Genomic DNA, 23243 nt, shown 5'->3' on the forward strand with positions numbered 1-23243 from the left:
TCAGTGTATAACCACACTGATTCTTAAGTAACACAGGTAATTTATAGCCAACATTTTGACAGAGGGTGGACTAAGGGGGATGAACTAAGGGGATGAACTAAGGGGAGTACTATCTATCATTTCTGTAAAATGGGGTTACTAACACTTTACTTAGAGGGTTGGTTTAAAGACTAGACCTAATGTATATATGCTGAGCATAATACCCAGCATGAACAGTCACACGTAGTGGCTACAACTAGTGGTATGAGGGAACGCTGAAATACTTTTCGGTGACTTTAGAAATTGAAAACAGATTGTATCTGTGTCCTTTAAATTTCCTGCATTTATACTTACTTTTCTGGAATACCTGAGGTCATGACTCAAAAAGAGGTATAAATTACGATAGGTGGGGTAACATTCCTGACGCCCGTTAATTCAGATGAAATCAGAGCTGTTAAGTGGTTGGAACAAAGGCAGACAGTAGCAGCCTGCCACCTTCTCACTCGTGCGAATTCACCTGAGAGGGAGCGCCAGTGTGAGGTCAGACCCTCTCGGCTGTCAGTTCCATGGGGCAGGGGGACACCTTAGTCTCCTGTGTGCTTAGCATGGAGTGCAGAGTAGGAACACAAACTGTATTTGTTTAAATTTCAGCTCAACTATATCTTAGCTGTAAGAACCCAAGCAGGACACTTCAACATCCAAATTTGAATTTATCAATCTGGAACCTCACAGAATTTATTGTGAGAACTAAAATGGATAAAAGTCTCTAAAGCATGTATAATTAGCCTCCTAGAATAAAAATTATAAAAACAGTTACCATTAATAAAATATTAATTATGATGACACCATTACAAACAAATATAGTTCCTTCCCTTCTCCAAATGCTTTTCACTCTGAAAAATCTGAGTTCCTTCTTCTAACACATATATCAGGCTGTGGCACAATTGTGATTTATAGACTTAGTTTATAATCTGTAGACTTCAGATTTGCAAGTTTTCTAGAATAGCTATTACAGCTGAAAGATTAATTTTAGTATGTTTGAAATGATGAAAAAGATATTAATCACTTACCTGTGTTTAGAAAAAAGAATTAAAAATTCAGTAAATTTTCTTAGTTACATATCAATTACCATTAAGAATGTTTGTTTTGGGAAAAAAAATTAATTAAAATAGATGGAATCTCAGATTTAGTTTTATATGGAGTTTTTCAATGATCTATAACATTTTATTTTCACTGCTTTAATTTATGCTGCCTGAAAAAATATTTCAAGGTATTGAGAGAATAAGCCTTATAAATTGTTTAAGAAGTTGAAGACCGCCTTGACTTTATTATCCTGCCTTGTTTCCAACATGAACCAAAGCAGAGGTAAAGAAGTCTAATGCCCAAAGGGACCAATGAAGAAGGAGTGAAAGAAGTCAGTCAGGTCTGGTTTATAAAAAATTGGATGCTGTGGAAACTGTTGAACTAACACAGCAGGTACCCAATGTAAACCCAATAGCCACACCTCAGGTCCCGCAGAATGTTGTCACTTGGGAACATGAGCCACATGTCATGAGAGCTTCTGATGCAGAAAGAAACTAGTGGACTCTGCTGTGTGCCTGCCCCTGCCAGCAAGAGGCTGGCTCTGTGGAATGGGCTGCCTTGGTGACAAAATAGTCACTGTTCACTTAAAATACAGGTATATTGTTAGAATTTGTTAGAAGCTTGTACTAATTTCACAAATAAAGAGTTTAAGTAGGAAAGAACTAAGTGGAATTTCAATTCAGTTTCCTCAAAATTAAAGAAATATCAATATAACACTATATATGTTAATCATACTTTAATTTTTATACCAGTTTTTCTCAGAATTCGAAGCACTGTATTACTCATAGGATTCCAAGAAAATCATTTTTGCTAAATTACTTTCTTAACCCCTTGTGTCATATTAAGAGGCGAAACAGGATTAGAAACAAAACTACCTGAAAATATCAATTTAATTTCTTTGAAGTGTTAAATACTGGTCCTCTTCCAAATACAAATTAGCCACCTCTAAGAGTAGAACTTACCATCATTTTTATTGGCATTATATAAAATCTTTTTCCTCTTCTTCTTATTCTTCTTTGCACACCACAGCTTTCCTGTTGAACAATCATAAACATAACTAAATACGGTTATTTGTTTCCTTGAATAAAGCTACATATTTCAAATTGAAGAACTCAGTTCTTCAACTGAAGGAGCTACAGTTTTTTTAAAATTGAATTTACTGGGGTGACACTGGTTTGTAAAACCACACAGGTTCCAAGTGGACAACTCCATCAATCGCCTGCACACTGCACCGTGTGCCTATTGCCCCACCATAATCCATTTCCGTGCCCATTCCCCTTTTGCCCGCCTCCACCCAGCCCCCACCCCTTTCCCTCTGGCCATCACCACACTGGTGTCTGTGTCTATGTGTTAGGTGTATGTGTTTTTAAAATCCTCACTGGAGGACATACTTACTGATTTTAGAGAGAGGGGAAGGAAGGGGGAGAGAGAGAGAGATATTGATGGGTGGCCTCTTCTATGTATATGTCCCCCAACCAGGGACTGAACCCATAACCAAGGCATGTAACCTGACTGGGAATCAAACCCATGACCCTTTGGTTTACAGGGTGATGCACCACCCAAATAAGCCACACCAGTCAGGGCTGCAGGTAAGTTCTCTGGCTAATCCATTCACCTTCTTTCATCCAGTCCGCTAAGCTCCTCCCGGCTACAGCCGTTAGTCTGTTCCATGTATCTCTGCCTCTGCTTGTGTTTTGTTTGTCAGTTTATTTGGTTCATTAGTTTTTAAATTTATAAACACCTCTTACAGTGTTCATAGAAAAACTATTTTTTAGGGAAGTATTTATAATTTTCCATTAATCTCACATTATAGATCGACCACCTTTAATATTTACACTTCGCCCTTTCTTCACAGTTCTAAGACAATCGGTTTTGCCTCTCAGGTCAGTCCTGCCGTGAATACATCTGTCTTGACAGTTCTGTATGTAAATTTAAATGTGGCTCCAGATGAAGACCCAAGAAACCTCTCACTAATGTCAAACAGAAACCGCCAACCTGATTTTTCGGGCTCCTTATCTTCTTCTATGGTTTGCTTCATGGCTTCCCTTTGCTGCTGAAAGCTTTTCCCTTAACAGAAAAAAAGAAAAACAATAAAATATCTGAGACAAAGAAGTTAAAAAAAAAACAAGGAAAAACACCAGAAATAACTAGTCATTAATATTCCCTTCTAATTCCTTCTGCCACCTAAGAGTGTGTCAGCTGTGGTTTTAAGCCTCCAAATGTTTAAAGTAGCAAGTTTTAACCTCACTCTCAACTGGTCCTAAGGCATGTATTACTAGAATATATCACATATTAGAAAAGATCAATAATAAACTCTAGTGTTAGAAAATTTAATAGCTAAATTCTTACAAAGCTTTCATTGAGCACTACTAAGTGGAAAGCACTATGCTGGATCTTACAATAGTTCTGATCACTTAGAATTATCCGAGATCAAGCAAATTCATTCTAGAAGCTAACTTTCCAAAATAGTATGTAAACATTCATCACTTTTTGATTCCAAGACACCATTAAACATATTCCCTTGCATTTATTACTCTTTATACCTCTTTTACTTTGTAGGCATAAATGTATGTATATGTTTTAACAATTTTTTTGTCACCTTTACTAATGACACAGATAAATGAAAAAACACAGTTCTTCCCTTCAGGATTGAACTTTCAATATAGGAGGCTTTCAAGGTTTCTGACCTTCATCTTCTTTTAGACACCTATCTTAAAACTAAATATACCTTTTCTGAAGGCTAAAAATAGTTTTACCTAGAAAATTCTAGGTTAAAGTTCTACTTTTACATTTAATTTTTATATCTAATTCTAGGCAATTTCCACCCATGGTGGGATAATGTATAAAATGTAGTGTGTTACATAAAGCATAAGCAAAAACACTGAGTTTGACACACATAAGCAGACTCAGAGGAAACCAGGTCTTCGCCAGGAGCTGTCCAGATGCATTGCTAGGCGAAACCAGTAACTACAGCTAGAGGGACGGTTTTAACAGCACCAATATTAAAAAATAAATACTTGTCTTTAACTGACCAAAAAATAAGGAAGAAAATAATTTTAATCATTTACATATTAAAATGTTTAAAAACATTATAGTGTTGCCCTGGCTGGTATGGCTCAGTGGACTGAGCACAGGTCTGCAAACCACACACGATCACGGTTCGATTCCCAGTCAGGGCACATGCCTGGCTTGCAGGCCAGTTCCCGATTCCTGGCAGGGGACGCATGAGAGTCGACCATACATTGATATTTCTTTCTTTCTCTCTCTCTCTCTCTCCTTCCCTTCCCCTCTAAGATAAATAAATAAAATCTTTTTAAAATTAAAAAAAAACCAAAAAACATTATAGTGTTGTACTTCTACAGCACATTTTTACAGTATACACACGTGTGACTTTTTGAAGTAGAGCCAGACATTAATGGGACATAAGGGCTATTATGACCCCTTAAAAATCCTTCTAACAGAAAACCATTATCATGCTCAAACTAAGGAGGGTCTATTTACTTGTCCTATAAAAAGACTTGCAAATAATATCACTGAAATCTTCTTGACTGATCTACATATGAGTACTTTCAGAAAGTCAATGCAATCAACCTGTCAATAAACACCAGTTCTAAATATTTATGGGCTAAGGCTGGCATGGCGAGAAGATATCGAATCAATATTTGGCAGAAGCACTGAGCAGGGAACCATGACGGCTGCTCAGTCCTCCAGGATTCTAGAGGAATGTCCTGCAACTGGTGCTGTGGAGAGTCAAGGGTAAGGCATCGCCCTCTACACTTGACATAAGAAGCTCATTCCTCCTTTCTTGAAATATGACCAAGTATACACAAAATTTGTTTCCAGCTTTTAGATTTAAAAATTGATGACTTTTGGTCAAATTTGCCACAATTATATTAAAGATACTCATGCTAAGCTATAACATAAAAACACAACTACAAGAAAAGTAATTACATCATTTTACTCATTATTATTGTTTTGATTTTATTTACTTATTTTTAGAGATGGGGAGAGAGGAAGAAAGAGAGGAAGAGAACATCAACATGCGAGAGATGCATCAATCAGCTGCCTCTCTCACACACCCCAGTCTGCAACCNTTGCCACAATTATATTAAAGATACTCATGCTACAGCTATAACATAAAAACACAACTACAAGAAAAGTAATTACATCATTTTACTCATTATTATTGTTTTGATTTTATTTACTTATTTTTAGAGATGGGGAGAGAGGAAGAAAGAGAGGAAGAGAACATCAACGTGCGAGAGATGCATCAATCAGCTGCCTCTCTCACACACCCCAGTCTGCAACCCAGGCATGTGCCCCGACTGGAAATTAAACCGGTGACCCCTGCGCTCACAGGCCAACACTCAATCCACTGAGCCACATCAGCCAGGGCTAACTACATAATTTTAAAAAGGGATGGAAAAGTTAGTTTCCTCTGTGAAGGTTTGTTTTGTAAATTTTTTTAAGACTATGTACTTTCTACTCCATTGTCCTTACCTGGAACAAGCCCAGCTAGGGGCTGATTATCTTCATCCCCTTCCCTGTAGGCCTGCCACCAATTTGGGTCTTCCTGACTGATCACATGAAGTATGTCGCCCTTTTGAAATGACAGACCCAACTCTCGACATGGAACATAAGGGTCATCTGAAGGGTCATAGTCAAAATGAGCTTTTACATGGATCTAAAAGATCAAGTGGAAAAAATAATGATGAAATGGGAACACAAAATATTGAGCATAAATATGATTAAAGTGTTACATTTCTTCATTAGTATAGAGAAATTAGGAGTTGAAAGAAGGGAGGTTTAGTTAAATAACAGTATTTTGGGGGCAATATTTTTCTTAGGCTCCTCTGTTTTCTTCAATTAAGTTCATCTCCCTGTGATTGTAAACATGTATAAGAGAATGCAAAACACTGTATTGTCAGCCACTAACAAGCTGAGGTACTAAAGAGCTTCCAAGGCTTAACAGAAGCAGAAGGAATGTAATAAAGACAGCCTGCCCCCATTTCTGACCTGTAAAACAGTAACTCTGCATGCAATGCCCCCTCAGGCATCCCAAACCTGTAAAACGGACCCCTCGATCTTTCTCCCCAGACCCGCTTCCCCCCAGATTTCCCTCTATAAGCAGCACCACTATCCCCTCACTTGCTCGAGCATCCTTGCTTCCTCCCTCTCCTTCATTCTCCACTTTCATTACTCTCCACTTTTATTACAAGGTCCTGTCATTTTTACTTCCAGAACACAGCCTGATTCATTTTTTTCGCTTAATTGCTGCCATCCAAGTTTAAGCCGTTATCATCCTTCAGAATGACTTCAGTGGCAGTTTCCTAATTCCTGTTGCTTCCTTTTTTAAAAAAATTGTTGTTCAAGTATGGTTGTCTCCATCCCCACACCCCGCCACTTTCCCCTGCCCCACCCTCGATCCTGCCCCCTCTTCGGCTTTGTCCATGTGTTCTGCATATACACGTTCCTTGACAACTCTCCCCCTTACTGGCTGTACTGATCCAATTTCTACACAGAAGCCAGTGTTTTTTCAAACACAAATCAGATCATTTACTGTATTTAAAATCCGAACTCCCTGCCATGGCCAAGCAGACCTACTTGACCTGGCCTTACCTTCCTCTCTAGGACACAATATATCTATACGATACACTGGTGAACAAACATATATAATTACACATTTGCCCAAACCCATAGAATGCACACCACCAAAAGTGTACCCTAATATAAACTATGAACTTTGAATGAAAATGGAACCATCGATTCACTGATGTAACAAATGGGGCACTCTGGTACAGGGTGTGCACAGTGGGGGAGATTATCCACGCATGCAGTTCAGAAGTATATGAAACTCTGAACTTTCTGCTCCATTTTGCTGTGAACCTAAAACTACTCTAAAAAATAAACTTCGTTAATTTAGAAAAAAAGTTAAAAGTAGCCATCAGACAGTAAGCATTGGACCAAAAAATCACTTACTACAGTTTCCTTGGCAGGGGGAGGCTTGATCTGTTGACTGGGAATCAGAACGAATGTCAAAGTACCATGCATATCAGACTGTAACAGAGAGATCAGGTAATTTTTAAAATCCAAACTTATGAAAACCATTTAATGATCTTATGATCGGTATTCCCTAAACTGGACTATTCTGGAACCATTAGGAGACTCAAGAAAATCAGTAAAGATTTAATCCCAGAAGCACAAATTCTGCCTTTCATGGACTCCACTACAGTAGAACTGCCCGGCAACACGGCATTCTGTGATTCTGGCGCACTGGGGAAGGGGCTTTAGCCCAGAAGTCTTGGGTTCTGGTCTTGTACTCAGTGTAGTTTAGGAAGATCCCACAGTGAAGGGTTGGACAATACCACAGCGCTGTAACAATTTTGGGTTATCTACTCTGACACACATCAGTTTTAATACAGAATTTGAAATAGTAATTGTGACCAGGATTAGAAAAGTGATGCAAATATACATATATTCTTACTTCCCAGATGCCCCGTCTCTGCCATCCATTCTATTTTTTAACTATATAGAGCCTCACTGCTAGGCTCCCTATTACTTCCTAGCACATCATTTAGTGCAGTGTTCTGATACCTCCAACCTTGACAGTGATACAGTGGCCACAATTTCTGGTCCCGAGACAGGAAGCAGCGCTTTACCCGGGGAGAGCGGTCAATAAAACTAGGGCTAAAAACAATGACCACCGGCACTTTGCTCTACCAAAGCAGTGAATGAACAGACAGGACAGAGGATTTTCAGGGCAAATAAGGATATAATCATGTTTTAGATTGACATCAGCAGATAGGACAGATTCTATTCTAACAACTAATGTTAAGTCAGTAGGAATATAAATCTGGCTTGTGGGTATAGAGGTAGCGATCATAAATTACTGTCAGAAGTTGTCTACAAATGGTTTCCTGATCACACAAGCACTAAAGAACTTTCCACAATGACAGAAATGTCCTACATATGCACCTTGATAAGGGAGCCAAGAGCACCTGAAACACAGCTTGTAAGAACGTGGAACTCAATTTTAAACTTTACTCAAATTGGAATAAATACCACATGTAGCTACCGGACGATGTAGATGTACACCACTGCTATTACCTAGTGTTGTTAAGTAAATGACAATCAACTGTGGATAATAAACAAAATGACTATGAAAATCATGAGGGTATGTACTTTGTTTTGTTCTTTCTCTAGCAGCTTGCACATAGGAGGCACTCAAATGAATATATGTTAAATGAATTAGTGAGATACAGTAGTAGCTTCAGAGGTAAATAAATGTTATCTAATAAAGCTCAAATTAAAAAAATATCAGTAGTACCCACCCTTATATATTACTGATAAAAATTGTAGGAATGATATTATGCGAAAACTAGGCTAGAAATGATCTCATGCTCTTAACAGTTATTTTTAAAATGCTTTAAGGTATTTTATTCGGATGTCTAATACCTGCAAGCCCAGCTTTCAAGAACTTACCAGTTATTACCCTACCTGTGCCAACTTACCAACAAGTCGAAAACCTCGTTGACGTCCTTCCCCCGGATCTCGACGCCGTTGACCTGCAGGACCTCGTCCCCCTCGTGCAGCAGCCCACTCCTCTCCGCGGCGCCGCCTCTCACTATCCGGCTGATGAGGACGGAGTCCATCTCATTACGGACCGTGGCACCCTGGAAAATCCAAAGTCAGTTTTAAAATGAAATGCCATTTTGGTTGAGCACTTCTTCATTTTAAAATTATGTTTTCTATTCAATAATACTAGCCTTCAGTTATCTTGAGGAAAAAATGACTTCCACAGCTAGATAATTAGGTTAGAAAGTTGACCATTTTCCTCACATATCCTGCTTCAGAAACATTCCATTCATTAAAATTCTACAATCAAGGAAACTTTTGAAGCACAAAACAGAAAAATGTACTTGCTTAACAACAGTGTGAAGACTATAATTAAATTTGTTCTCTATATTCTGGATACTATTCAAAATGGTTATACTATATTTAGGTGTAATTAGTGAACATGACATAACTATAAAACTCCTTTTTAAAAATTAAATATATAAAGGAATGAATACTAATCTGGTTACTATTCAAATGTTAAATACTATAGCTATACATCTAATGCACATTAAAATGCATTAAACATTAATATTTATTACACAAATTAGAAACACAACTGAAATATATACATTCAAAAAATAGAAATATAAAATACAGAAAAAAGCCTTAAAGTAGACTGAGTTTATAACATTTTCTTCCAAACTTTTGCCATAACTCCCAATTTCTTTTTTCTGATGGGGAAGAATGCTAAGTTACATAAACATACAGGCTCTATTTCAGGTATCACACTATTCAAAACACAATTTGAGATCAGGATTCAAGAATATGCTTGGAAAATTAAGGCAATAACAACAGACTAAGAAGAGACTGAAAAAAGTTTTACATACAAAAGCTACAGAACAAATATTAACATCAAGGAACATATACTTCTAAGTACATGTGAAGTGTATAAGTAATTGTGTTTCAATAGATTTAACTGAATGAAAAAAATCAGACTTTCTAATTATTTTTTAAAGCTGGGAGAATAAAAGAAACACATTACTTGTCCTTTTCTTCCTCAAAAACTATTTCACAAGCTACTATTTTCATCAAATTATGGGTGAAAAGATGATGAACAAATTTTTCTCTGAATAAGGAGTATGAGGAAGAACATGAAAGAATTCCAAGCAACTGACCTCAAAGGAGAAAACCACTAGAAACATAAAGGAGTTTTCTTCACCCACCTGCCACAGAAGACCCCGTGCAGAAGGAATCTCACTCAGTCCAGAGATGTAGAACACTTACCAGTGGAATATCTCGAGCCTTTTCTATACGAACTATTTTTACAGTTTCTCCTCCATAGTGGCCAATGCTTTCATAAACTCTCTCATCTGTAACTGGCTCCAGTTGCATTTCCTGCTCAGCCACCTTGTCATGGGCCAGCAGAAGTGCCTGTATCAAAAAACCCCACAGGATTTAAAGTTACAGCATGACTCACTTCTCTAGAAATTTTAACTTAATCACATACAGAGTGTGCCAAAGTAGGTTTCCAGTTGTTTGTATGAAAATATTACAATAATAATAATACAAGGATCAACTGCTTTGTGTACTCAAAACTATAAATCTACTTTTGTCCTACCCTGTAGAATTCTGATCATTAAACCTTTATTTTTTAAAAAATATTTTATTTATTTATTTTTAGAGAGGGGAAAGGAGGGAGAAAGAAAGGGAGAGATACAGCAACATGTAGTTGCCTCCCAAGTGACCCCACTGGGGGCCTGGCCTGCAACCCAGGTATGTGCCGCGACTGGGAACTGAACCGGCAACTCTTTGGTTTGCAGGACCATGCTCAATGCATTGAGCCACACCAGCCACGGCTGATCATTAAACCTTTAAAAGAAGTACTATAATTAGTGACACACTCAGATGTGTTTCCAAATTTTCCAATTAAGTACAGATGTAACCCTGTATCTTACATAGCCAATAATAAGTAAAGATGTGTTAGGTATAGCAGGGCATACTCTGGGATGGGTTATGCAAGTCTACAGTGATTATTATACTGCAAAAAACAAAATCTATTTAAAGGCCCAATGCCTTACATAATTTAAATTTATGAAAAATATAAACAAAAAGGAGAGAAATTTCTTTTAAATAAGATGTTTCAAAAATAGTGTTAATTTTAATTTGAAAACATATAATCCAATAATCAAAACAATCTATAGACAATGCTTGAGGTCTCTCCTAGCCCTAACAGACTTTGATTCGAAAAGACTTTGAATGCTGGAAAAACCACACATATAACGCTCTGTCCATTTTCTACCTGAATATGTGGAGCATTCAGCAAAGCAGTTAATTCTTGTCCTTCCTTCTGGTGGACTGGCTTCAAAACAGTTTGTACCTAAGGAACAAATGCAAAGATGAATTCTTCTTAGGGTACAGAAAATATCACCAGCACCAGCACAGGTATTTTTTTTAAAGATACAATTTAAAATCATAAAAAGTACTTATAAGAAAGAAAGACACTAAAAATTCTGAGTTTTCAATCTTGTTATCATAGTTAACAATAACACTCTTCACTTAAAAAAACACTGAACAGGATTTTGGTATTTATGCATATGAATGAACTATTTCCTTTTGCCCAACCTACTATAAAAGAGTAACAATGATTTTATACTTTTAAATCATGTTTATGCAACTACATTTTAAGTCATAGACACTTTTCAAGTGTTGGAGACTAACAGGACAAATCTGTTTAAGAGTAACAGAACCACCAACATATTCTAGTGAGTTACATTAAAAACTTTCCCCACGTGAAACAGTTCTTACACTCCTAAGATAAATGCCACTTGATAATGAATTTTTTAGCCTTTGTTTTCTCCTCTGCGTAATAGCAGTTACCATTTAAGATTCTCAAAAAATTGTGATAATCCATACAAACTGCTTGGCACAGTTCTTAGCATATAATTATCAATAGATTTCTAGATGTGAATTACTAATATTTTAAGGTTTCTATATGAATGCTCTTAAGTTGGATGGGCCTCTATTTGGTGAGTGTGGTCGATGTTTACACTGGTTTACAAAACTATTGGGGGGGGCTTTACTATGTAAGTTGTTACGGTGCAATGAATAGGAAAATAGTCAACATTCGTGTCAAAACAGCTTATTTATCATTAGAATTATATGATCCTGAATGTTTTGATAGACTTTGTACATAAAATAATCTGGGCCTAGTAGATATTTTTAGGGGCAGAATTCTGACTTTCAATTTTACCTATAACTACTGGTTATCTCTTTTTAAGTCACTTTTGACAATTTGTATTTCTTAGTATTAAGCACATACTGAGTAGCACTTTCACACTTAGAAAGTGCTACTAAGTATGCAAGAAAGCTGTAACTGTATTATGATCATTTTAATCTTTTGTGTCTGCATTCACGCTACTTTTATTTCTTAATGTTACTGATATTTTCTTCACCTAACTTGTCAAAGATTTCTCGTTTTGGGTCTGCCAAAAGGTCCATTTTGTTTTTTTCAAGGAAAATGGCTCTAGTAGCTCTTAGTTGTCTTTATTTGAAACAATTTTGTTAGATTGTGTTGTGACAGCTGTAGTATGAGCATGCAGTTAAAAAAATCACAACTGGTGAATTTTGAGTAGCCACTTCAATATTGAAAATGGGAGAAAACACGCGTTTTTGGCACATTATGCTTTATTATTTCAAGAAAGGTAAAAAATGCAACTGAAATACAAAAAAAGATTTCTGCGGTGTGTGGAGGTGCTGCTACTGACGGAATGTATTAAAGGTGGTTTGCTGCCGATTTCTGTGCTGGAGATTTCTCGTGGAACGATGCTCCACAGTCAGGGAGACCAGCTGGAGGTGGTAGGGATCAAACAGAGACACTGAGAACAACCAAGGTGGGAGAGAGCCAACACACTCAAAGTCTCCCAATCAATAAGGTTATTGGTGAAAATAAAACTGTGTCTTTTATTTTAAAAAATACGGACTTTTTGACTAACCCAATACTTTTCGAAGAAACAGCTTCTAATGTTCAGTCTATTGTTCTTTCTGTTTAAACAATCTAATTCCTTTTTCTGCTTTAGTTTATTTTCCTTTTTAATTTCTAATCACTGAAGTTGTTTGTTCAGTTCACTTGTTTTCAATATTTTTTCTTCTATCATAAATATTTAAAGGTACAAATTCTGCTCTGTGGACTACTTGTGCCCGAATATTATAGCATCCATGTTCTTACTGTCCATGCCTCTGATCGTCTTCCCTCTCCTATTTACAAACTTCATTACACACCAAAAAAGAGTACATAATGCAGATAACAAACCAAAATTATCACCATTAATAAAAACATATAGAAGTTAATTCATACATAGATTTTTTTATAAAAGTAACTCACGATTAAAACAGGAATCCAGTAAATTCTTTAATACTTATTATGGCTATTTTAAATCACCTTTTAGTAATTCCCCTATCAAACCTAAGAGATCATTTTGAGATTAACTATTTTGAGCACAAGTGGATTGATGTAATGACAGTACCAAAACCAGCCTGTCCTCTGGTTTTGGTACCTAGAAAAATGCGCTTCTAACTGTGGAGTTCTGCACGTATGAGCAGCATGGCAGAGCAACGGTCCTCTCCAAGAACTCCAGCCCTGGCTGGGCAGCTCAGTTGGTTAGAATGTTGCCCCAATACACCAAGGGACACACACAAGAATTAAGTGTTGAGTATGCAAATAAGTAGGACAACAAATAGATGACTTCTCTCTCTCCATTCCTCTCTAATAAATAAGTAAAGAATTCCATTAAAGTCTTACTAACAGGCAAATGCAGTAACCCAAAACTGAGTAATACATACTGATTTTTAAAATAGGGTGCCTTTCAGCCCTGGCTAGTATAGCTCAGTGGATTGAGCGTGGGCCTGCGAACCAGGCAATCATGGTTTGATTCCCAGTCAGGGCACATGCCTGGGTTGTAGACCAGTTCCCAGCAGGGGACACACGAGAGGCAACCATATATTGGTATTTCTCTCCCTCTCTCCTTCCCTTCCCTTCTAAAGATCAATAAATAAAATCTTAAAAAAAAATAAAATAGGGTGTCTTTCTTTTTAAAACACTGCAAATCTAAATTAATTTAAAATAAAATTCATAATTCCTGACCATACATCTTCTAATAGAGGGAGAAAGTAATTCAGATGGAGTTGCTCCATAAGGTCACGAGCATTTGATATGGCCAGACTTTTAAACAAACTATCATCTTAGTCATTCTGGTGTCCATGCAGTAGTATCTCATTCTGTTTCACTGTGCATTGCTCCACTGGCTAATTATGCTGGACTTTTCAAACCTACTGGATCTCTTCTTTTTGTGAAGTGTCTGTTCAAGTCCTTTGCCCATTCTTTAAAAACTGTGTAGTATTTTTCTTACTTGTGAGAGTTCTTTGACTCTAAGTTTTTGTCCCACATACTTATATACACACACACACGTATGTACCTCAGTATCTCAGAATCAAATAATCAAATCCATTTCCTACTCTGTTTGGCTTGCATTTTTACTGGATAAACAAAAAGTTCATTAATTGAAACTTAACTTCTCAATCTTTTCTTGATAAAATCACTTTAATGACCAAAAAGCTTGCTTTGTGTTTATTAATAAATATCCTAGGCTGTCAAAGATTTAATACAGATCTCCAAATCTGAAGTTTTCAGAGTCTGCATTATTATATGTAATTCATACTTAATTGACATTTTAAGTTATAAAAGCAAAAAATACTCCTTAATAAGACATTTGTTCACTAAATTCTTGTGTTTTTTTTCTCTTCCTCAAATTAAATTTCCACATAAAAAAGCATAACTGAAGCGTAAGGTAATTTCTCTTCCATACTGCATACTAAATAGCTGGAATCATGAACGCTAAAAAGCAAGTCATTAGGCAAAAGGAACACAAACAGCCTATTTAGTGTTATGCCAGTCACAAAACCTCACTTCACCTCAATATTCAGAGATATGAAACAAAAAGGTTGAATTAGGTGACTGCTAAGGTTTTTCCAACTGTAAAATAAAGACCACGAGTGCATTTAACCTTCAGTTTTGGTATCAGACTTAATGATTGTCTCTGATGAACTGAGTGGGTACTCTTCTTAAGTGTCACACACGGTAAGTCAGGGCTGCCATACAACCACGCATGCCCAGCTCCAGGGGAAGTCACTGACCGTGCAGCACAAGCATATACTGTAGCCCTGTAGGTTCATCACCTTGTACTCATTTTAAGACCAAGTTCAGCCCAAGGTCAGTATCACCCACATATCCCTCCACCACCAAAGCAATACAATTCTCAAGTATTACTGAAGATATTTTAGGGATGTGAAAATCAACCTTCAGAAAATCTCCTTGATAGGACTTTTGAAATTGTGAACCATGTAATTATATTAACACCCTAAAATTAATATTCAAAATTGATTCTTAAGTCCTTTTTAACCATTTCTTTCCCTCTCCGAGCTTTTATTCTTTAAGTCACTTCTAGTTCTTTCCTTCTCCCAATCCTAAAACCCTTTAAGCTATGTTGCAGCTTTTATCCTTTCTTTCCATCCTTTCTCTGGTCTCCATTATGTTCTTCAATCGGAGCAATTTTGACCTCTCTTGCTTATCTCATTTTCTTTTCCATCTATTGTTCTAGTCAACAAAACAAAGGGCCAGTAGTTAGCTGGACTAAACTTCCTCCTGAAGACAGGGAAGAGAATTACAATAATTTATTATGTGTTCCTTCCAACCGTACACAATAAAAGTTAGGCTATATTTGTGAGTAAAATGAGATAAAAGTAATGTTAGTTATTCTAATCTCTGTAAGAAAAATAATTTTCAGAAAAAACATATAAACTATAATAGTAAAACTACAGGAGTAATATCTGAATAAAATTTTGCATATTTAATTTTAATAATAAAAGATAAGCACAAAGAATAGGTTTCAACTAGCTCTCTTTTAAACTCTAGCAGATGGAAACTTTTCTTTCTGGGAAGAGGTTCTTAGGTCCCACTTTCCTGCCATGGGCAACACTAGACTTCCCTCAGCCTCTCACACACAAGCTCTCTGCCCACCACAGGTACCTACATGAGGACCACACATTCTGTGCTAATCTGAGAAGTTCCTCAACCTATTTCATAAGTCCACAGCTTTGGAGGTCCTTCCCTTCCCCTAACCCACTCTGTCTTGTGTCTGGATTCAGTGAAATAGATTTACTCGACAGGCTTCCAGGATTATTAGGTTTTTATAATATCAAAATAATTTAAAATCCTACAATGATGACAAAATGTCCCCCCACTCCAGCTTGTATTTTTTAAAACCTTCAATTTAAAAGACGTGAAACATCTGACATCGATAAGGAGCAGAACCTAGAACTCTCACTGTACATTAAAATTTAATTACTTTTGACCTTCTATAGTGTTTATAGAGGAGAAACTTCAAAATGCAGTCATGCACCACTCAATGATGATACCTTAGGAGAAATGTGCCATCAGGCAATTTCATCATTCAAACATCAGAGTGTACTCACACAAATCTAGATGGTCCATGGGGTAGCCTACTGCTCCTAGGCTGCTGACATGTATAGCGCGTTACTGCACTGAATACTGGGGGCAATCGTAACATCACGGTACACTTCTATAGGACTGGCAGTGCAGTGGGTTTATTTACACCAGCATCACCACAAACACACGAGTAATGCCTCATGGTACTGCGTTAGGAAAGCTGCGACATCATTAGGAGAAAGGAGCTTTTCAGCTCCATTATTATCTTATGGACCACCACTGTCGTGTGTGTGGTTTGTTGTTGACTGAAATGTCATTATGAAGCATACGAACATATTTACAAGTAACAAATCTTGCAGGTTATATATTTATAATATCTGATTATCAGATATAATTTTTAACTCATCATTATTCATTTACTTCAGTTTATAATATGTAATGCTTAAAATAAAACTAAACTAAAAAGCATTAAAAATGTTCCCCTGTAGTAATTTAGACAAATTTCTTTTTTACCATGCAAATATATAATTTTGTGTGCAAAAATAATTCCTTTCATAAAACACAGTTCTGACTGAAATAAGTATATATTTTTCCAGGATAAAATGTATGTAGCGAGTTTCCCTCAATACTCTAAGTTCTTATTATGATTAGTAGTACTTAAGTCAAACAAGCCTTATATTCACACCAGCATTTTCCAATACTACTGCCTCACCACTAACAATGACCTTGTCCAGGTCAACGACCCCTTCAGAATACATACCTCTCGTGCAAGATCTTGAGCACTGGAGGTAAGAGGAAACGGAGGACTGGCCTTGTTCATGTGTACTGTGACAGCGTTGTGTATCTTAAATGCATTCTGGAAATCTTTATTTTGGACAAGTTGTAAAAGCAGCGAAATATCCTCCTGGCTCTGAGAATCTACCAACGTGTGTTGGATGTGTTTAAGTGAAGAAAACAAGTCTTCCACTTCTAGCAGGAGAAGAAAAAGGTGTCAGTAAATTACTTTTATGTCTTAATTCAACATAAGAGATAAAATTACTTGAAGCAGTAACAATTTACCTTTTGATAAAAATGTATATAGATGAGTGTCAAATTACTGTCATTTTACTGACTTTTAAGTAACTAAAAATTGTACAACACAATAATTTTTTAAAAGATGTTACTTATTTATTTTTAGTAAGGGGATGGGAGGGGGAACGAGAGGGAGAGAAACAACAACGTGTGGTTGCCTCTCGCATGCCGCCTACTGGGGACCTGGCCCGCAACAGGGCATGTGCCCTGACTGGGAATCGAACTGGTGACCCTTTGGTTCACAGGCCCGCACTGAATCCACTGAGCTACACCAGCAAGGCAGAATAAATTTTCTTGAAGTGTTCTACACGTAAAACTAATATATAATCGTCATAAAAATAAATGAGGGGAGTAATACAGACACGAGAAAAGAAACGTAAAATCACCAATAGTCCCACTTACTAGGAATAACTTTAAACATCTTAGAGCATCTCCTCTTTTCATTTAATAGTACATTTTAATTGTTTTCTTAAATCAAAGTCTTTAAAAAACATTATATATAATGACTCTGTGATAATTTATTACATGGCTAAAACCACAGTTTATTATAACCCCTACACTAAAGCCGGGCACTCAGGTTGCATCCAATTTTTTGCTACTAGTAAGTAATAATTAGCATTTCAGTACACAGTGATCACTGCTGCATAAAATTGTGTGATTCTGCTGTTTTCTTAAAGTAATTCCTAAAAATAGAATTTAAAAATAAGATTCTGACATTTTAAAGGCCAAACAGCTTTCCAGGGAGATTTTGCTAATTTACATCTTATTAGTAGGATTTTCTCCACAATTCAAAAGCACCATTTAAAAAATCTTCGATTTCTTTAATAGGGAACTTAAAGCTTATTAAAATTTACCAGGTACTTCTTTTGTGGCCCATTAAACTCTTATGAACACAAGTCTTCTAAAATTATACTGCAAGTTGTAGCACATACAAGTATGTGTGTACGTGCCTGTCAGTGTCCATATGTAGCACATACATTTTTCTGGGAGGTATTCCAAAATGATTAAGAACCAGACAGAGGGTGTCTCTTCCCTGTCCCTCAACAGGTAGATATGTGTTTGTGTGTTCGCAGTCACAGTCATTGAAAATGGTTTTCTAATTTTTCCATTTGTCTGTTAACTGTATTTGTGGTAGCTTTTATTACTCCGTTTTTTATTATAGAAGTTTTCAACTTTTGTTAACTGAGAATGATCCCTTCAGCCAGGGATTAATTAAGCAAAGAAAAAAGAGACTCATGGACACAGACAATAGTATGGTGACTGCCAAAGACAGGGGGAGTAGAGATAGGTAGAAGTTGGAGATACAGGGTGATGGAAGGAGACTGGCTTGGGGTGGTAAACACACAATATAATATACAGATGATGTATTGTACAATCATATATATGAAACCTATATAATCTTATTAACCAATGTCACACCCAATTAATCCAGTAAGAAACTAAAATTTAAACAAAAAACAATCCACCTGCCCTGCCCGGGCAGCTCAGTGGGTTAGTGTCCTGATGCACTGAGGTTGCAGGTTTGATCCCTGGTCAGGGCACATACAAGAAGCAACCCATCAATGCACAAGTGGAAAAACAAAATTGATGTCTCTCTCTAAAAATAAATAAACAAACAAACAAATAAATAAATAGAAGAACCACCCACCTTTTCCTGCATGATTTCCTTCACTGTTTCTGCACTTATAACTCCTTTCCCTAGGTCACTAAACACTTACCTTACATTTTTTTGGTAGTTTCTCATGGCTTCTATTTCATAATAAACTAGAATTTACCATGAAAGCAGATCTGCTTTACCTGTCTTTGCCTTTCCCCCTGCAGTGCCCGTTTCTGCCCTCCTTCCATCCTGTCTTGCCCTAGGTACCTCTCTGGCCTTCACCGTCCACTCCCGCAGTGCACTCGTGTCAGTCCTTCTCACCAGCCCTGTGATTCTCCACCCACCCATCATCTTCCCTGTCCACGTGGCTCTTTCTCCTTCTGTCTGTTGTGTCCGTCTGTGGGAGTGGAAAGGGAGTCTCTGTTCTCTCTGTATCCTGTCCTGTCTTTGTTGCTTGTCTTATCTTCATTACAGGAGAGGGCACCTGTGCCAGGACTGACTTAGCTGCATCTAACTGGATTTTTTAAGTTCCCTCCAAAATTATGCAGAACACTGGAGAACTTAGGTGGCTTTTTAAGTAACAGATAACATAACTACAGCATCAGAATGAGACACTTCCTTAAGTGTGTAGAAAATTAACTGTTCCTGAATAATAAGTATCTGCAAAGTGCTTTTAAATATGTACCATGTACAAAGAAAGTTTTTTCAAACCTGTAACTAAATATTCTCATCTTCAAAATTTAGAGTTTTTATGAAACTAAAACATAAATAAGAATGTCAAAATGAGAATCCTTGAAGTGATGCTGCTAAAGATTATATCATACTTAATATCAAAGAAAAGACCCTTTGTCAGAATTTCATTCAGAATTTTTGAATAAAAACTCAGTAAAGACAGTGAACTCGTTTTATCATGATCGGTACTTCGAGACTAATGCTTTGGGTACTTGATGCTTTCTATGTGATCTTAAAATTTATTGGACAGAGGGAGCATCATTTTAATTGATCTTTAAATTGATGAATTGATCTTTAAATTGATCTTTAATTGAGCATCTTTAAATTGATGAACTTGTAAATATATACTAATTTCATCTGAGGGTTTGCATTATTTGGTATTTCATATTTTCTTAAATGTTCATTTGTTTCAGCTGTACATGGTTTAGTCCCTATCTTCTTATTAAGCTACATATATTTCATAAAGTTTAAAAAACTATTCTGAGTGTCTGGTAACTTAATCTGTTCTGCTTATTCATTAAACATTTTCAATGAAAATGTATTTGAACTTGAGGGATGAGAGAATGTGGGGCAGCGGTCCAGCCTAAAAATGTTATCTGGAAACTTTCCCAGATAAATTGGTCATGAAAGCAGATATGGAATTTATCCGAAAACTGTCTGTGTAAATCAGTTACCAATTTGCTTTACTGCTTTGCTACCTGGGTTAGTGTAACACCGTCAAAGGTGCTTTACAACATTTCTGAGAAGATACATATAGCCTCTACATTCACAGAAATTGCAGTTTTGATTTCTTTGGCTGAACTTTTTCAATACATGAGTGGGGATGCCCCCCCCAAATCTGGAATTATCTTCTGAAGGGCAGGCCCCTTGGAGTACAGGCGTTCCCTGCTGGGTGAGTGTTCTAGGAACCCGTCTCTAGCAGTGTACCAGCTGGCACTGCGTCAGCTTTAGGGAATTTTTTGCAAGACTCTTTCAATGCATTTGCCCATTTCATGAAGAGTGATTTACGAGTGCACCTACCCACACTGTGCTGAGTGGTTAGCAGTTTTGACCAAAAACAGCCTGATGCCCCACTCCCTATTCACTGGATCTCACCCTGAGGGACTTTTTTGTTTGTTTGTTTCCTCGGATGAAAAAAGTCCTCAAAGGGAAACACTTTGCCAAAGTGGAATAAGTGAAACAAAAAATGACAGAACTAAAAGGCATCAAAATCGATGACTTCAAAAACTGTTCTGAGCAGTAGAAAAAATGTCTTCATAGGTGTAGTGCATCAAATGGAGAGAACTCTGAAGGTGACTGAAGTTGGTAAGAATAAATACACAATTTTTTATAAATACCAGTTTTTTGGGCCCCCTCCTCATACTACCTAGTACACTACTATAATGGAGTTGAAATAAAATACTGAGAAAATACTTAAAGCATAAGAAACTTGCTTAAAATAGCATAAATAAAATATATCAATATTATAAAAGTAGCAGCATGATTATAAAAAGTACATAAAAGAATGAATGCATTCATCATACGCGGTATATGTGAAAACATGCACAAACACAGTTAACTAAAGGAAATTTCTTTCACAGATTCATGGTAACATACCATATTTTTCGGACTATAAGACACCCCTTTTTACCACATTTTTTGCTTCAGAAATTTTTCCCCTATTTTCCTCCCCTAAAAGCTAGGTGCGTCTTATCGTGTGGACCCCAGACACACTTAAGTTTTAGAGGAGGAAAACAGGGGGAAAACTCTGACGCAAAAAAACGTGGTAAAAAAGTGTGTCTTACAGTCTGAAAGATATGGCGACCAGAATGTGTAAGCTTCTCCGAATACCTGTTAGGTGTACACGACACGCTGCTCTACTGGGTGAAAAGCCATCTCAGGACTGCTTTTCTACAACAAAAAATAATGTTGCAATCAAGACCTAGAATCTGCAAAAAAACTTTATCTTTTACCATTTCCTTAGGCAGAAGAAGCACTACCTTAGAAGTCGGAGAAATGAATCCTTCATCCAGGTGCCAGTTTTGAGTGCAACATTTTCTCCATGTGTAGAGATTTGATCTGAATTTTTTGTCTCGGGTTTTGATGTTTTTTTTTGTTTTTATTTTTATTGGGAAAAGTTTTTCAGGGTTTTTAGAAGGATTACATAAAATAATATATGCATATAATATGGTACTGTTCTATATCTGAAATTCAGGACAAATAGACATTTGTAGTTTTTCAATAATGTTGGTGGTATTTCATTGTAAAAATGAGCTTCAGTGTAAGTGACTTTAATTTAGTCTGGCAACACTGATTGATGTAAATCTGGAGATAACTACTAAGAAAAGATAATTTCAGTGAAACAGTTTTTCTAAGGAAAAAAACTGTAAACAGAATTTGACAGAGGTACGTGAAGCTCTAAAAGATGACAATTAACCAGTTTAAATTGGTTTTAATGCTAACCTAAAAAACTTGAACCTTAAGCCCAGTTAAATTTGTTCATGTTTCCTGTACCAGCATGGTCCCGACGTTCTCCCAGACCCATCACTATGCGCTAGGCCATCAGCCTCCTTGGGGTTCAGCTGTGCTCTTCTGCTTTCTAGTCCTCGTGTGTCCATAGAGCCTACTTCCCCGACTTCTGGAGTGAAAGACATCTCCAGTTTGACCCCGAAGATTGTTTGCCTGGATTTTAAACTGTCCTCTAGGTATTTATTCGGTAGAAACTCTTTCAAGTTTCCATCATCTTCTCTAACATTTCATATAACACTTAAAATCTTTTGTTATTTATGTTAAAAGAGAAGACATACCACCTAAAGATAAATCATTCGTATTTGGCTTTGGAGTACAATTTATCAGATAACTACAAATGAAGTCCACAAATCTACCCCCTGAACCCTCTTGTCCTTCTTGGGCCCTCTCCTGGCAGCCTAAAATGTAAAAGAAAGGAGACTAAAATCGGCAACAGAAAGTAATCACCAAGAGTTGCTCTGTCTGAAAATTCTATCTTCCAACACACAAGACTCTAGGCAGCCACGTGGGAGAAGGCTTTAGCTATAAGGGTAACACTACCCAGGGAAGCTGAGGAATCTCCATCTACTGAGATCTTTCAAAGCAACGGAGATGACCATCTACTCTGGACTAGCTTTGCTTAATTTTACTTATTGCTATCATTTACTCCATATGAAAATGTTAGTCTATCATTAAGATTCTTCAATTTTGTTGTTTAAATAATATCAATTCTTTTAGCCTACGCTCAGAAATTTCTAGATTTCAACCAACTTCATGACTTTTTTCTGAAACATTTTAAGACTTCTTTATTTCTAACTTTAGAGTCAAACTGAATATTGAGATCAGGAACTTGATATTATAGAGTATGAGAAAATTACATCAGTTTCAAGCATATCTTATCTGCTGAATCAAAATTAGAACTTTCATTCAGGAAATTTTTCCTTAAACATGAGTAGTCTCTTCTTTTTTTTTCTTTTTAAACTTAAGAATATAAAATTTAGATCTCTGAACTTTGGGTTTTAGTGGACTAGGTCAAATTGAACTTATTATAAATAAGCAGAAACTCATGAAAGAGCCTGAACAGTAATTACTCATTAACAAACTGGTTACAAATTAAAACAAATACAAGTACATAAGCAAAAATAGTTGAGTGAGACAGCAGAGCCAAAACCTTACCCCCAAGTATGATAAGACAACGGAAACTGTCATTGATGTGACTACAATTAAGTACAAAAG

The 23243-nt window shown here is 36.6% G+C and overlaps 1 protein-coding gene across 5 annotated transcripts in view; it reads right to left on the reverse strand.

Moving 5' to 3' along the window:
- The window catches only part of PALS1 (protein associated with LIN7 1, MAGUK p55 family member), a 69366-nt gene that overhangs the window by 10592 nt on the left and 35531 nt on the right, over positions 1-23243 (reverse strand). For all 5 annotated transcript variants that reach the window (XM_037031249.1, XM_037031248.1, XM_037031251.1 and 2 more), the window contains 8 exons: positions 16881-17089; positions 10919-10996; positions 9904-10050; positions 8574-8735; positions 7042-7119; positions 5563-5746; positions 3058-3129; positions 2025-2096 (listed from right to left, as the gene is read on the reverse strand). In XM_037031249.1, coding sequence (XP_036887144.1) covers positions 2025-2096; positions 3058-3129; positions 5563-5746; positions 7042-7119; positions 8574-8735; positions 9904-10050; positions 10919-10996; positions 16881-17089 — 1002 coding nt within the window. The remainder of the gene's footprint in view (positions 1-2024; positions 2097-3057; positions 3130-5562; positions 5747-7041; positions 7120-8573; positions 8736-9903; positions 10051-10918; positions 10997-16880; positions 17090-23243) is intronic.

The sequence above is a fragment of the Sturnira hondurensis genome, unplaced genomic scaffold (genome assembly GCF_014824575.4).
Source record: "Sturnira hondurensis isolate 20B ecotype Veracruz unplaced genomic scaffold, ASM1482457v3 Scaffold0021143, whole genome shotgun sequence".
Taxonomy (NCBI): Eukaryota; Metazoa; Chordata; class Mammalia; order Chiroptera; family Phyllostomidae; genus Sturnira; species Sturnira hondurensis.